This window comes from Amphiprion ocellaris, chromosome 9 (genome assembly GCF_022539595.1).
Source record: "Amphiprion ocellaris isolate individual 3 ecotype Okinawa chromosome 9, ASM2253959v1, whole genome shotgun sequence".
Lineage (NCBI taxonomy): Eukaryota > Metazoa > Chordata > Actinopteri > Pomacentridae > Amphiprion > Amphiprion ocellaris.
In genome coordinates this window covers 3,465,268-3,478,614 of record NC_072774.1, presented here as the reverse complement: position 1 = coordinate 3,478,614, position 13,347 = coordinate 3,465,268, and the positions used below count along the sequence as shown (strand labels likewise).

The 13,347-nt window shown below is 40.5% G+C and overlaps 2 protein-coding genes across 2 annotated transcripts in view; one reads left to right on the top strand and one right to left on the bottom strand.

Moving 5' to 3' along the window:
* The first annotated feature begins 3,454 nt into the window (after positions 1 to 3,454).
* On the top strand, positions 3,455 to 5,224 carry LOC129349669 (trichohyalin-like). The gene is made up of 2 exons (XM_055013649.1): positions 3,455 to 5,127; positions 5,221 to 5,224. Exons 1-2 carry the CDS (start codon positions 3,482 to 3,484, stop codon positions 5,222 to 5,224), a joined length of 1,650 nt encoding a protein of 549 aa, XP_054869624.1. The 5' UTR covers positions 3,455 to 3,481.
* Positions 5,225 to 6,736: 1,512 nt separating this feature from the next.
* kcnn3 (potassium intermediate/small conductance calcium-activated channel, subfamily N, member 3) overlaps positions 6,737 to 13,347 on the bottom strand; it is a 103,990-nt gene continuing 97,379 nt past the window's right edge. The window contains exon 10 of the mRNA XM_055013761.1: positions 6,737 to 13,145. Within this exon, the coding sequence (XP_054869736.1) occupies positions 12,726 to 13,145 (420 nt within the window). The 3' untranslated portion in view covers positions 6,737 to 12,725. The remainder of the gene's footprint in view (positions 13,146 to 13,347) is intronic.

Sequence of the window (13,347 nt, the reverse complement as noted above, 5' to 3'; positions counted from 1 at the left end):
ACCTCGACTAATTAACATGCAAGCTGTTTTGTTATTCGCCATTACTCATTGTTTCCTCGTAGACATTCAAAAACTCCCTCGCACGTGGGATGGTGAGGGTGTCTTCCTTCACAAAGTCATTAAAATGGAGAATTTACTGACTTACTGCATGATCCAAATCCTCTGCAAAACTTGAAATTGTCAGCGTGGTAGGTTGGTGCTCAGAGGTGGCTGTTGTTGTTGTTTCCAGAAGTCTTTGTCTAACTTGCAATAATACATTTTTTGGTGCAATGTTTCAGTACTAGACCTTCATCAGATTAAAGTCAGAAGCAATTTTAAATAGGGAGTGACTCTGACATACCCTAGGGAGATTAAAAAAAAACACCAAAAAAAAAGAATATTTTTCGTATTATGCAGAACATGAGAGTGAACAATAACACAAAAAGAAACATTGATATTGCCACAAAATATTCATATATTGTGCATAAGCCCCTAGGAAAAACATCTGCATTCACAATATGGACCTAAAACTTACAAATATTTTGTAAATCAACCTTCAACTTGAAGAAATACAGTCAGAAAGAAGAGGGGATCAGCAGTTGTACAGTTTTATGTCGGGGATTCTTATTTTGCACCGAACTATTTGCATGACGAAGGTCTAGTACCAAAGCATTGCGCTGAAAAATGGATTTTTGCAGGAGAGTATGTGATCCTGTTGGGTGAGCTCATCCCTCTGATACGCATCTGCCTCATGATCTAGATGTACGAAGAGTTCCTTTGGGTTGTTTCCAGTTGTGAAATGGATCTGAAACCAACAAATTTAGATAGCAGAAAAGCCATGTGAAATGTGCTGCCAGTGGCTTTTTCAAATTTTTTGGAAAAAAAACCTTCTCTTTTCCAGTTTTCTGCTCCACATTCATCAATAATAGGTATTGATTGGTTCAGCTTCCACATCAATGGTAGCATTTTTATTCCATGTTTTCTGTGTTGTTTGCTAACCCTACTCTAATCACAGTAACAGGGTTGCTAATCCATGCTAATGTGATCTTTTTCTCAGCAGTAGAAGCTAGATATTTAGCTGCTGTTACTGCTGACCAAAAGGACAAACTGACAAAGCAAAATGACAAAAACAAGACACAAAATGACAGAAACGAGACACAAAATGGCAAAAACAAGAAAGAAAACAACAAAAATGAGATGCAAAACAACAAAAATAAGACACAGAATGACCGAAACGAGATACAAAATAACAAAAACAAGACAGAAAATGGCAAAAACATTATCAAGGTTGCATGCATGTTGTGGAACACGTTTTCCATGCACAATAATTATTATTTCAAATATTACGTTTGTCAAAACTTTTTTCCCCACAATTACAAGAGACTTCAACAAAAAAAAAAAAAAAACCTAACTAGAGAAATACTCAGAGTCCAATACTCCGCCAAGGCTGTTCATTACCCCACGTGGCATTGTTAGAAAAGCAGCATTTTTTAAAAAGAAATGCAGCATTTGTTTATTAGTTATTGATGATCAGAAATCACTGCAACATAGAATGTGTCTATTTAATATAAATATAGATGTACCCACAGACAAAATGACCTTGTGCTGAGTACAGGTGTGTGTTCTACATGTGTACGTTATGTACAGCTACCGAATCGTGTGACCTAAATATGTAGCGGGGAGTCCTCGGTTTACGACGCCCTCGACCTACAGCGTTTCGTCGTTATGTCAGAACTGGTTGCTTGGAACTAATTGGCGAGTGGAGTGGATGAATACATCATCACGTGGCGCTATAAGACAGCTTTGTTTCCATTCTCTGGCTGTACGCAACCTTGGATTGTGCCTCATTCGCTAACTTTTTGCCCTTCATTATGGCTCCCAAGCGTAAGTCAGACTCTTCTGATGCATCAAAGAACAGGAAAGCCGTCTCCATGGAAGTGAAATTAGCTCAAATAAAGCGCTCGGAACATGACTTTTCCGAAAAGCTGATCGATATCGTGATGGACGTAACGACTTTATTTACGTTTTCACTGGAGTTCCAACTTACAGTGAAAATCGACCTACATCTGTAGGAACAGATGTAAGTGATGTAGTGTTCACTCGTCATGGTTACAGTGACGCCGTGCTGCTCATCTTACAATGATACAGAAATCTTTAACAAATCCGTGGATCCAGACTATGAGCCACATCACTGCCAAAATCTAATCACTTGGTCCTTGTGTCATTTCTGACCTTCTCTGAAAATTTCATCCATATCCGTCCTTTTTTAAGTAGTGTTGCACACAGAAAGACAAACGTACTGTATGCCGATTGTTGCATTACTCCACCGCATTCCTTGGCGGAGTGAAAATTACAAATAACATCATAAATGAAATAAATTCAATGGATGGATTAATCAGGTAAAAACACTCCTGAAACTAATTCATCTCACGACATTTCACATACATTATTTAAACACTGTATTCTAAATGCTATAATATATGTATTTTAATATAGAGAATACTTAATATTTAAACAACTCGGCATGAAAGCACAAGAATTTTCCAGTGTTTATGTGCTCTAGTTTTAGCAGCTAACATTAGCATGTCCTGCTAACTAGCTCACTGCCAAATGTACTCCAGAATTCCAGCGTCAGTTAGCGGATTAGACCCTCGAACAAACCAACACAGTTCAAAAACTGTAAGCCGTAGTTTAAAAATTCTTTCCCGTGAGAAGCAGAATCTAGTTGTGAACATTCTGATGTATTTTCACGTCTGTTCTGTGTTTTCTACAGATTTGGTGGCAGGTTAGAGACACTCATCGTTTCTGCTTTTAGAGCTCACATATAATGGGAGTCAGTGAGAGTTTTGGTCGACACACTGAGCTCTGAGGAGATTTATGAAAAAACTATAAATCCTACAGCAGTGAGACTCACGCTGGGTGGAAGAGGACAAAAATACCTCCATATCTATGTTTTAATTGTTCATGTAGAGGAGAAACTGTGAGAAAGACACAAGGTTAGCTGCACTTTATTTAAAAAAAAAAAACAAAATAGTTCTAGTCAGTCACCCACTCTAGTTGGAGGAAAATTCCAAAATTTAGAAAACTTCATAAAACTTAAACTGTGGCTGTTTTAAAACTGTAAAAGATATGAGAACACGGATTTACACGGATAACGCTGAAAGTCTCGTGACTCTTTTAAAGTTCGAACCAAGTTTCTGCCGTAAAATCTGCCAGAGCTACAGGGTTCATCAGCAACACTGATGTCAGAGCTGCTCAGTGGTTGTTTACTTTCAAACTCGCCTGCTGTCACTGTGGCAATCGCACTGTCAAAAGATGGAAGGCACATTCTGTTGATGATGTCACAGAGGTGTCATGATGATGTCACACACGTGTCATGATGGTGTCACAGAGGTGTCATTATGATGTCACAGACGTGTCATTATGATGTCACGCACCCAAAAGTATATAAAGCCGGGCGGAAGCTCTGGTCCAGTACTGACTGTCGGCACACAGAACCAAGATGGGAGCGAACGAAGGCAAACAGCAAGTGAAAGCCGGAGTGAAGAAGCAGATCGAAGAGTGGGAGGCTTCGGTTGCTCAGAGCCTCCGACGAAACAAACTGGAGCTGATGAGGGTTCGGCGCTCAGCAGAAAGAGCTCAGCTCAAACAAAAAATCGAGACCCAGAATGGCATCCTGAATTTCCTCAATGGAAGGACGACGGACGTGGAGGACGGCTCCATGGATATGAGGGACGAGGAGATCTCTCTGAGACTGAAGCTCACAGCGTCCCGGAACCAACTGAAGGAGGCCAACGGCCGTCTCGAAGTTGAGCAGAAAATACATCGAGACCTGAAGCTCCAACTGAACGAATACCGGACCAAGCTGCCGGTGGAACGAGACAAGAATCAGAAGCTGACAGCTCAACTGCAGCAGGAACAAGCGAAGAACCAGGAGCTGACAGCTCAACTGCAGCAGGAACAAGAGAAGAACCAGGAGCTGACAGCTCAACTGCAGCAGGAACAAGCCAAAAACCAGGAGCTGACAGCTCAACTGCCTCAGGAACAAGAGAAGAACCAGGAGCTGACAGCTCAACTGCCGCAGGAACAAGAGAAGAACCAGGAGCTGACAGCTCAACTGCCGCAGGAACAAGAGAAGAACCAGGAGCTGACAGCCAAACTGCCTCAGGAACAAGAGAAGAATCAGAAGCTGACAGCTCAACTGCCTCAGGAACAAGCCAAAAACCAGGAGCTGACAGCTCAACTGCCGCAGGAACAAGCCAAAAACCAGGAGCTGACAGCCAAACTGCCTCAGGAACAAGCCAAAAACCAGGAGCTGACAGCTCAACTGCCGCAGGAACAAGAGAAGAACCAGGAGCTGACAGCTCAACTGCAGCAGGAACAAGAGAAGAACCAGGAGCTGACAGCTCAACTGCAGCAGGAACAAGCCAAAAACCAGGAGCTGACAGCTCAACTGCCGCAGGAACAAGAGAAGAACCAGGAGCTGACGGCTAAACTGCAGCAGGAACAAGAGAAGAACCAGGAGCTGACGGCTAAACTGCAGCAGGAACAAGAGAAGAACCAGGAGCTGACAGCTCAACTGCAGCAGGAACAAGAGAAGAACCAGGAGCTGACAGCTCAACTGCAGCAGGAACAAGCCAAAAACCAGGAGCTGACAGCTCAACTGCCGCAGGAACAAGAGAAGAACCAGGAGCTGACAGCTCAACTGCAGCAGGAACAAGAGAAGAACCAGGAGCTGACAGCTCAACTGCAGCAGGAACAAGCCAAAAACCAGGAGCTGACAGCTCAACTGCAGCAGGAACAAGAGAAGAACCAGGAGCTGACGGCTAAACTGCAGCAGGCTTCCAGGAAGGCTTCTCTGGATGAACTCAGCGAAAAGCTGCTGGAGGCACAGGATCAACAGGGGGAGACAGAAAACAGAAGCTGTGAGATCCTGAATGCAGCTGAAGAACCTACAGAAAGTCTGCAGAGTCTCGAACTCCAAGCAGCTTCTGTAGAACGTCTAGAAGGTTCTGAAGGTCCAGACATTGTGGAGTCTTCAGATGATTCAGATGAAGCTGATGATTCTGAAAACAGAGAAGAAGAAGAAGAAGAGCTTCCAGAGCTGAAAAAGAGGAACAGGGAAAAGAAAAAGAAGAAGTCCAACTGGTTTGTAAGGTTGTTTACATTCGGTTGTGCAAGAGCAGAAGATGATGATGATGATGATGATGATGATGATGATGATGATCATCATTTCAACAGCTGAGGAGCAGATCTGTGGTCTCCCCCTGATCTCCTGATACATGATGATGGTCGTAGATCTCAGGCTTTATACGACCATCATCTGGGCCCAGAAGTTTAGTTTAGAAGGTTTAGTATCTAGGAATACTTCATCAGAGCTGCTGTTAAAAAAATCAACAAAAAAAGCACTAAAGCAGCGATGAAGGGCAGAAGTTTTTTTATAAATAAGAAATAATAAATGCAAAAAAAATCAAACTTGTTGATTGTGAGCTCTGTTTAACGAGCTGCCTTCTTTTAAATCACTTCTGAACCACTTTCATAGACTTGTTTTGTTTTCATGTGAAGTTTACTTTCAGCTTGAATTAGTTTCAGTCTTCTGTTCCGCATTCTTTATTCTATTCAATTTCAGTTTTAATAAACATATTTAATTTAACACAAATTCAAATTATGTGATTGAAATTAAAATTTTAAAACAGAATTCTTTAAGTGGAGCAATACAACTCCAATTCATGATTTAAATTATTTTAAAAAATACATGATTATTCAAGTTAAACTGCAAAATAAATGATTCAGATTCAATTTTTATTGTATTGTAATAATAATTATTATTGACGTTTAACCATATGAATTCAAGTTATGATTCAAATTAGATTTTTTAATCAAATTATTTAAGTTAATGCAAATTCAAATTAGCCGTGTCAAAACTTACTTGAAAAAAATATATAATTATCTCAGTTAAACAATACCAAATTAAATTGTGATTCAAATTCTATTTTTATTGCATTCATTTCTCAAGTTAAACTGTGCAGATTTAAATTATGATTCCAGATCTATTTTTAATACAAGTGGTCAAAGTTAAACTGTGCAAAATAGGAATTATTTGATGAGGAAACTAAAAGAGAAAATGTGTAAAATAACAGTGAATCATTTTGAGTTTTGTCCAGTTTTTTAGGGTTAATATGTGAGTTGATGTGTTTTTTAAATTAGATTTTCCTTGATATTTTCTGCATTTTAGCAAAACAGTTAAAATCTGTGAAATAAGAGCAATTCGTACTAAAAATTACACCAAAAACATTTTTATAAAAAAAAAAAAAAAGTAAAATTTTTGTTTTTATTTCAAACATTCAGTACAATCTAAAAAAAAAAAATAATAATGCTTTGGCACGCACACGTGCCATTCCCCTAAAATATCAAATTTTTCGCCGGTCCTGGTGCGTGTGGCGATTTTCATGCATTTTCGTGTATGTTTAGGGTGTCAAAAATGATGAATTCCCGGCCAATGAAAAAAAAAATTCTGTGGGTTTCAATAGAGTCCTCGCACCACTTCGTGGTGCTCGGACCCTAAAAAGGGAGATTTAAATTTCATTTTAATTGTTTTTTTGAGATTGAATTTGGTCATCAGGGGGGTGGGACAAGAGAAAAATGTCATTTTAGGGGAAACTCCAGACTTGTTTTTTGTTTTAAACAGGAACGACCCTTTAAAACCGCTGAAAAAAGACACAAAACAAGACAAATAAACCACGAGCCGGAGAACGTGGAATGTTATAGATATATACTTTATTAATTCTCTCTGATAAAATAAAATTACAAAATAATTTCAACCTTAAACGGCACTTTCCTCGTTGATAATTATTTAACGTGTCGATAATACATAGATCATAACTGTCATGACGAATGAGAAGAATACTAGAGTTTAATGATAATCATAATAATGTAAGATATCAGCTCTAACTGCGTTTAATCGTAATGGTAGAAAAAGACTAAGCAATACAAAGCTAGAGTTTCGTTAACAGCATTTACTGTACAATATTCCAAGCGTATGTAATTCAGTATTCCGGCCACAGCGTGTCGCTATAAGACAGTTTTCATTTACTGTCTCTTCTCCTCCTTATCATCCTCCATCCTGTGTTTTTTATTCATTCCTCCATGGCCATGTCTCCTTTTGTAAGGTTTTTATTTGCGTCCGCCACCTTTCTGTCGTCCGTGTGCAGCACTCTAACAAGTCACATTTTTCACAGTTATTCCCTCGGAAATATTGTCAAGATATTCCGCCACGCCTCCCCCTGCTATCTGTTGTCCCCGGTGACAGCAGCCTCTTATTGAAGTCCATTTAAGAGAGAGCACTTTGGTTGTTGAGGTGTGTGTACATCTGTGTGTGTGTGTGTTATTGTGTGTGGAAGTGATCGAGCGAGCAGGAGTGGTTTTCTTTACATTCATGATAACAGTGAGCTGTTCTGGGCGGCAGTAGGACAAAACCCACAAAATATCACGTCAGCCGAAGGAAAATTCAGCACTTTTTTGTCATTTTAGGGGCAATTTCAATGAAAGTGAAACAACACAGCATCTCAGTAGAGCTGCAACTCATCATTATTTTCATCCATCCATCCATCCATCCATCCATCCATCCATCCATCATCTATACACTGCTTAATCCTCACTAGGGTCGCGGGGGGGGGCTGGAGTCTATCCCAGCTGACTCAGGTGAAGGCAGGGGACACCCTAGACAGGTCACCAGTCTGTCACAGGGCTACATACAGAGACAAACAATCACTCTCACATTCACACCTACGGGCAATTTAGAGTAATCAATTAACCTCAGCATATTTTTGGACTGTGGGAGGAAGCCGGAGTACCCGGAGAGAACCCACGCATGCACAGGGAGAACATGCAAACTCCATGCAGAAAGATCCCGGGAAAGCCGGGACGCGAACCAGGGACCTTCTCGCTACAAGGCGAAAGTGCTAACCACTACACCACTGTGCAGCCCTCATTATTTTCATTTCAGGTGATTTTCTTGATTATTCACGTAAGTGTTTGGTCAATAAATTGTCAGAAAATGGTGAAAAATGTCAGAAAATGTGAAAAAATGTCAGAAAATGGTGAGAAATGCCAGAAAATGGTGAAAAAACACCGTCAGTTAGTGTTTCCCGAAAACCCAACATGACAAACGTCTTGTTTATACATCTCAGCAGAGCTGCAATTCATCATTATTTTCATTATAGTTGATTTTCTTGATTAGTCAAATCAGTGTTTGGTCAATAAAATGTCAGAAAATGTGGAAAAATGTCAGAAAACTGTGGAAAAATGTCAGAAAAAATGTGGAAAATATGAGAAAATGGTGGAAAAATGTCAGAAAACTGTGGAAAAATGTCAGAAAATGGCAAAAAGTGTCAGAAAATTGTGGAAAAATGTCAGAAAATGGCAAAAGATGTCAGAAAATGGGGAAAAAAATCAGAAATGGTGAAAAAATGTCAGAAAATGGTGAAAAATGTCAGAAAATTGTGGAAAAATGTCACACAATGGCAAAAGATGTCAGAAAATGGTGAAAAAAATGTCAGAAAATGGTGAAAAATGTCAGTGTGTCCAAGATGATAAATGTCTTGCTTAAAGTTATTCAGTTTACTGTCATAAAAGAGGAAAGAAGCCAGAAAATAATTAAGTATAAGATGCTACGATTTGAAATTTAGACTGATTTAAACTCAGACTGATCAACTGGGTGATTATTTTTAGCTGTTTTGTCTATAAAATGTCAGAAAATGGTGACAAATGTCAGCGTTTGCCAAAGACCAAGATGACAAATAGTTGATTGATTTAACAGATTAGTTGCTGCAGCTCTACATGTTGGCCAGCAGCTAATTATTATGTTTACTGTCAATTAATATCGGCATTGATTGATTAGTTGTTTGGTTTATAAAATGTCAGAAAATGGTGAAAAATGTCAGTTAGCATTTCCCTAAAGCCCAAGATGGTAAATATCTTTCAGTTTAGTGTCATAGACGAGGAAAGAAACCAGAAAATATTCACATTTAAGAAGCTAGAATCTAAAAATTCACTGTTTTTTTCTTAAAAAATTACTCAAACCAATTACAGGAAAATAGTTGATGATTACAACAGCTAAGAACTAATCGATTTACGTTTGAAACTGCAGTAAAATGAGCATTAAAACATCGATGAAAGTTGAATTTACTGCAAGATGTAGTTCACTTTGGTGGCTTTTATTTCTTTAAAAATTATTCAAATTGATTAAATAATTAATGAAATAGTTGGTGATTACAACATTAAGGTTTGAAGCGGTGTAATAAAACGGACATTAAAAACCTTGACGAAAGTTGGATTTACTGCAAGATTTAGTTCCTTTTAGTGGATTTTTGTTCTGATTAATTGAAAAAAAGTGATCAATATATCCGGTAAGTAACTTAACGAACGCCCGCTACTTGCTTAATCGTTGCAGCTCGGACTGATTTAAATAAAATAAAAGAGGAAGCAGATGATTTATTAACGTTGGAGAAAGTTTAGACTGGCTGTCGGGGTAGAACTGAACAAACCTTTGTGTTTTAGTCTTCCTTCCACAACCAGCCGGACATTCATGCACTGGTAATTATTAATTTTCTGTTTGGTGGGATGAAACTAAACCTCATTTGGGTGTGTGAATGCAGTAATAAAGTCCTGCTGTAGTTATTTCATCTCCTGCTACTGTCTCACAAACGCTTGGTTCACATCAGCTCACTTCACATCCATCTGGAACTACAGATTCCTGCAGGCGAGCGGTTAAAATGTCACAACTACACACTGGAAGTCTAAACTACTGCATCAGCTCACGCCCACAGAAGACAGGTCGTCTAGGCAAACACTTTTTTTGTCGTTTTTTGTGTCTAACATTGCTTGGCAGTGCTCTATGGAGTGCATCAAGTGCTTGGCAGTATAGGCTTTAGTATCGTCAGATGGGCTTAGTGCATTAAATCTGTTGGTGTGAGCATAAATACGGCGACGTGTTGTGTGTTTGTTGTGTGTCTGTGCCGTGTTTAATGTGTTGCTATCCAGCCGAAGCGAGTACAAACCCCGTGTAATATCGCTTAGACATCAAATGAGTCGAAATTGCACCACTTTGCAGCAATCAGATTACCTCTAAGTTGAACAGCAGACAGTTTAGATTTACTGTATGTTAAAATAGATGCATTACTGAGATTCAAACCTTCGTCTCTCTTTGCTGGAAAGATTGTGTTGATCTAGTTTTCTGTTTAACCCTCGTGTCGTCCTGCAGGTCAAATTTGACCCGTTTTAAAGTTTGAAAATGTGGAAAAAAATATTTTCACAGTGAAACTTCTGATGTCCACATTTTCAACATTTTTGGGAAATCTTTGAACATTTTTTGGTGGAAAAAAAGAAATGTTAAAAATGTTTCTCAGGAACATTCACACAAAAAATCAACCAAAATCCAGCGAATTTCGCTGGATTTTGGTTGATTTTTTTGTGAATGTTATTAAAGAAAATATTAGAAGTTTTACTGATATATATGTAATCACTTTAGATATTTTTAGGATTTTTTGGAAGATTTTCACTCATTTTTTGAAAATATTTACAGGAATTTTCTTGCCAAATTTGGGAGATTTTAAAAAAAAAACACTTTTAAGGGAAACTTTTAAGGAATTATTGGAATTTTCTTCCTGAAGGTTTTGCAAATTTTCAGAAATTTGGGGAATTTTTTTTGCTGAATGTTTGGATTATTGTCAGACAAGGAAACAATATTTTCTGGTGCCTGTAAATGAGGACAACAGGAGGGTTAAAATACCCCAAAGTTGTTCTATTGGGTTTAAGTCAGGCCACATATACGTCCAAGTCATAATTTTTATCCAGAAACTGTTTAATTTTGCGCTTCTTCCAGCTTCTGCAGACTGAGAGTCATCTTGTTTATCCTCAGACATTCATCTAGAAATGTCATCAACACGTTTTGCTCTCATGCAGCCCCACATCATCACACTTCCACCTCCATGCTTCACTGTCAGGACTATGCATCCACTGTGGTAGTCCTGGTCAGGTTCACACCAAACATGCTGGACTCCATCTGAACCCATTAAATTTATCTTCATCTGACCAAAGAATGTTCTCCAACATTCATCAGGCTTATTTTCCTGCATTTTAGCAAAGCTTAACTTGTCTTTTTACGCCAAAAAAGTGTTTTTCTTGTCCTCCGTCCATAGAGGTTGATATTCTTCACTGTCTGGGATTTCTAAAACTCTGATTTCCATTGATAACTCCTGTATCAAGTCTGAAGCAGCTGCTGTCTGTTTTTCACATCTAGATTATGAAAGTAGTTCACTGTCTGTGGATCATTTCAGGAGGACGACCACTGCAGCCATGATTAGTGGTACCATGACTCATTCTATACCTCCTGATTACTGCTGACACTGTGGTTCCACTGATTTTTAGTTTATTTTCCTGGGTCCTTTTCCATTTTTGTGGAGTTTCACAATCAAAATTTTCAGTTTGTCAGTTTTTTCAGACATGCAGATAGACACAAGAGTAGAACCAAAACCCAAAGTCCAGGAGTGCAGCTCTGATTGGTGGCGCTGTGGCTCCTTCTAGACCTCCTGATTACTGCTGCAGCTGTGCTTTAGTTCATCTTCCTGGATTGTTTTCCAACTTTGTGAATTCTTGCAATCAGATTTTCTCAGTTCCTCTGGCAGTTTTCGGAGGACGAACACAGCATCCAGATTAGTGGTAGTACGGATCCTTCTAAACCTCCTGGTTACTGTTGCATCTGTGTTTTAGTCGATCTTCCTGGATCCTTTTCCAGCTTCACGAAGTGTCACAATCAGATATTTCACTTCCTTTAGCAATTCTTTTCCACGTGGAGCCATGATGTAGATGTGGATACAGTCCACAGGCCCAAAAAACTGAGAAAGTTCTGATGTTCACAGCTGATTTTAGAACCATGTTTGTACACTTTCACTTTTGCAGCATTGATTTTCTACTTTGTGGCCTGTATGGGTGTTTATTTTTGATCGTTCAGAAGAGGAAAAACTCGACTGTTCCGCTTAGAACTAATGTAATTATTGAGAGGTGATATAATTCCTAATAACTGAACATTAAAGCGGTATCACACAGGGTCGTACTCGCTTCTCTTGGGTTCTGTGATCTGCGTGTACATGTGCAGTGTTTGCCACTAGTTTTTTTTCGTGGTCGTATTGATCGAACCTTCTGTTAAAGGGATGCTCGTTAACACACAATTAGCATTCAGATAGAAAATACATCATAAGAATAAAAAGTCATGGTCATTAATTCCTGATGAAGGGAGATTGGGAGAGGGGGAAGGAAAGAGGGGAGAGAAAGAGAGAGAGAGAATAAAAGGCCTTTTTCAGTAATAGGAGTGGATTCCATTTCGGAGTTCGTATAATTATTCTTCGTTATTTCTCCTCCTCTCTGCTTCCCCTCCTCGCCATTTCTCACCCTCTAGACATCCTTCCTCCCCCTCACACCTTTTAGAGTCTCCATTTTATCTCCATTTCTCTTCCTCTGCCTTCGTCAAGGAAAAGCGCCCCAAAGTCCCTAACATGTCTCATCAGTCATCGCGGCCCTCCATCTTAATCCCATTATTCCTCCTCCTCCCTGCCGGAGGTTCGGAGGATCGCCTCGCGTTTCCTCCTTCCTCCTCGTTAGTCTGAGAGGATGGGAGCACGTCTCCTCCTTCTCTCCTTCCTCCTCTCTCCCTGTATTTTTTATTTACTTTTTAATTCCTGTGTTGTTCCTCAGCAGCTGGAGGTGCAGGTGTTGGGGGTGGCCTCCAGGCCGCCCTCGGGGCTCAGGGGCGGAGGAGGCGACAGCGGCGACTCCAAGGCCAGGGCGGCGACCTGAACCGGGGGCGGCACAGGAACGACGGCGGCGGCGGCGACCTGCACCGGAGAAACCGGAGCCGCCGTGGTCAAAGACGGGGACAGCGGCACCACGGCTCCCCCGCCGCCTCCCCGGCCGTCCCGGCCGTCCCTCTCCCGGAGCAGGTGCACCAGGGCGGCGTGCTGGGCGCTCAGCGTGGCCGACAGGTGGGCGGGCAGGGCGTTGAAGCCGGCCGTCAGCTGCTCCACCCGCTGCTCCAGGGACAACATCTGACGCTCCAGGTCCTCGCTGCGGTCGTTCAGCTCCGACATCAGCTCGTACATGACGCTCTGCATCTGCAGGAGGACAGGAGGACAGGAGGACAGGAGGACAGGAGGACAGGAGGACAGGAGGACAGGAGGACAGGAGGACAGGAGGACAGGAGAAGGTGACTCAGGGTTCCTCTGAACAACCCACACACACTGCAAAGACGTAAACAGGAGCTTCATGAGGCCTGCTGCATTAATCCTCTGATCACTGACAGTTTTTAGTCACATT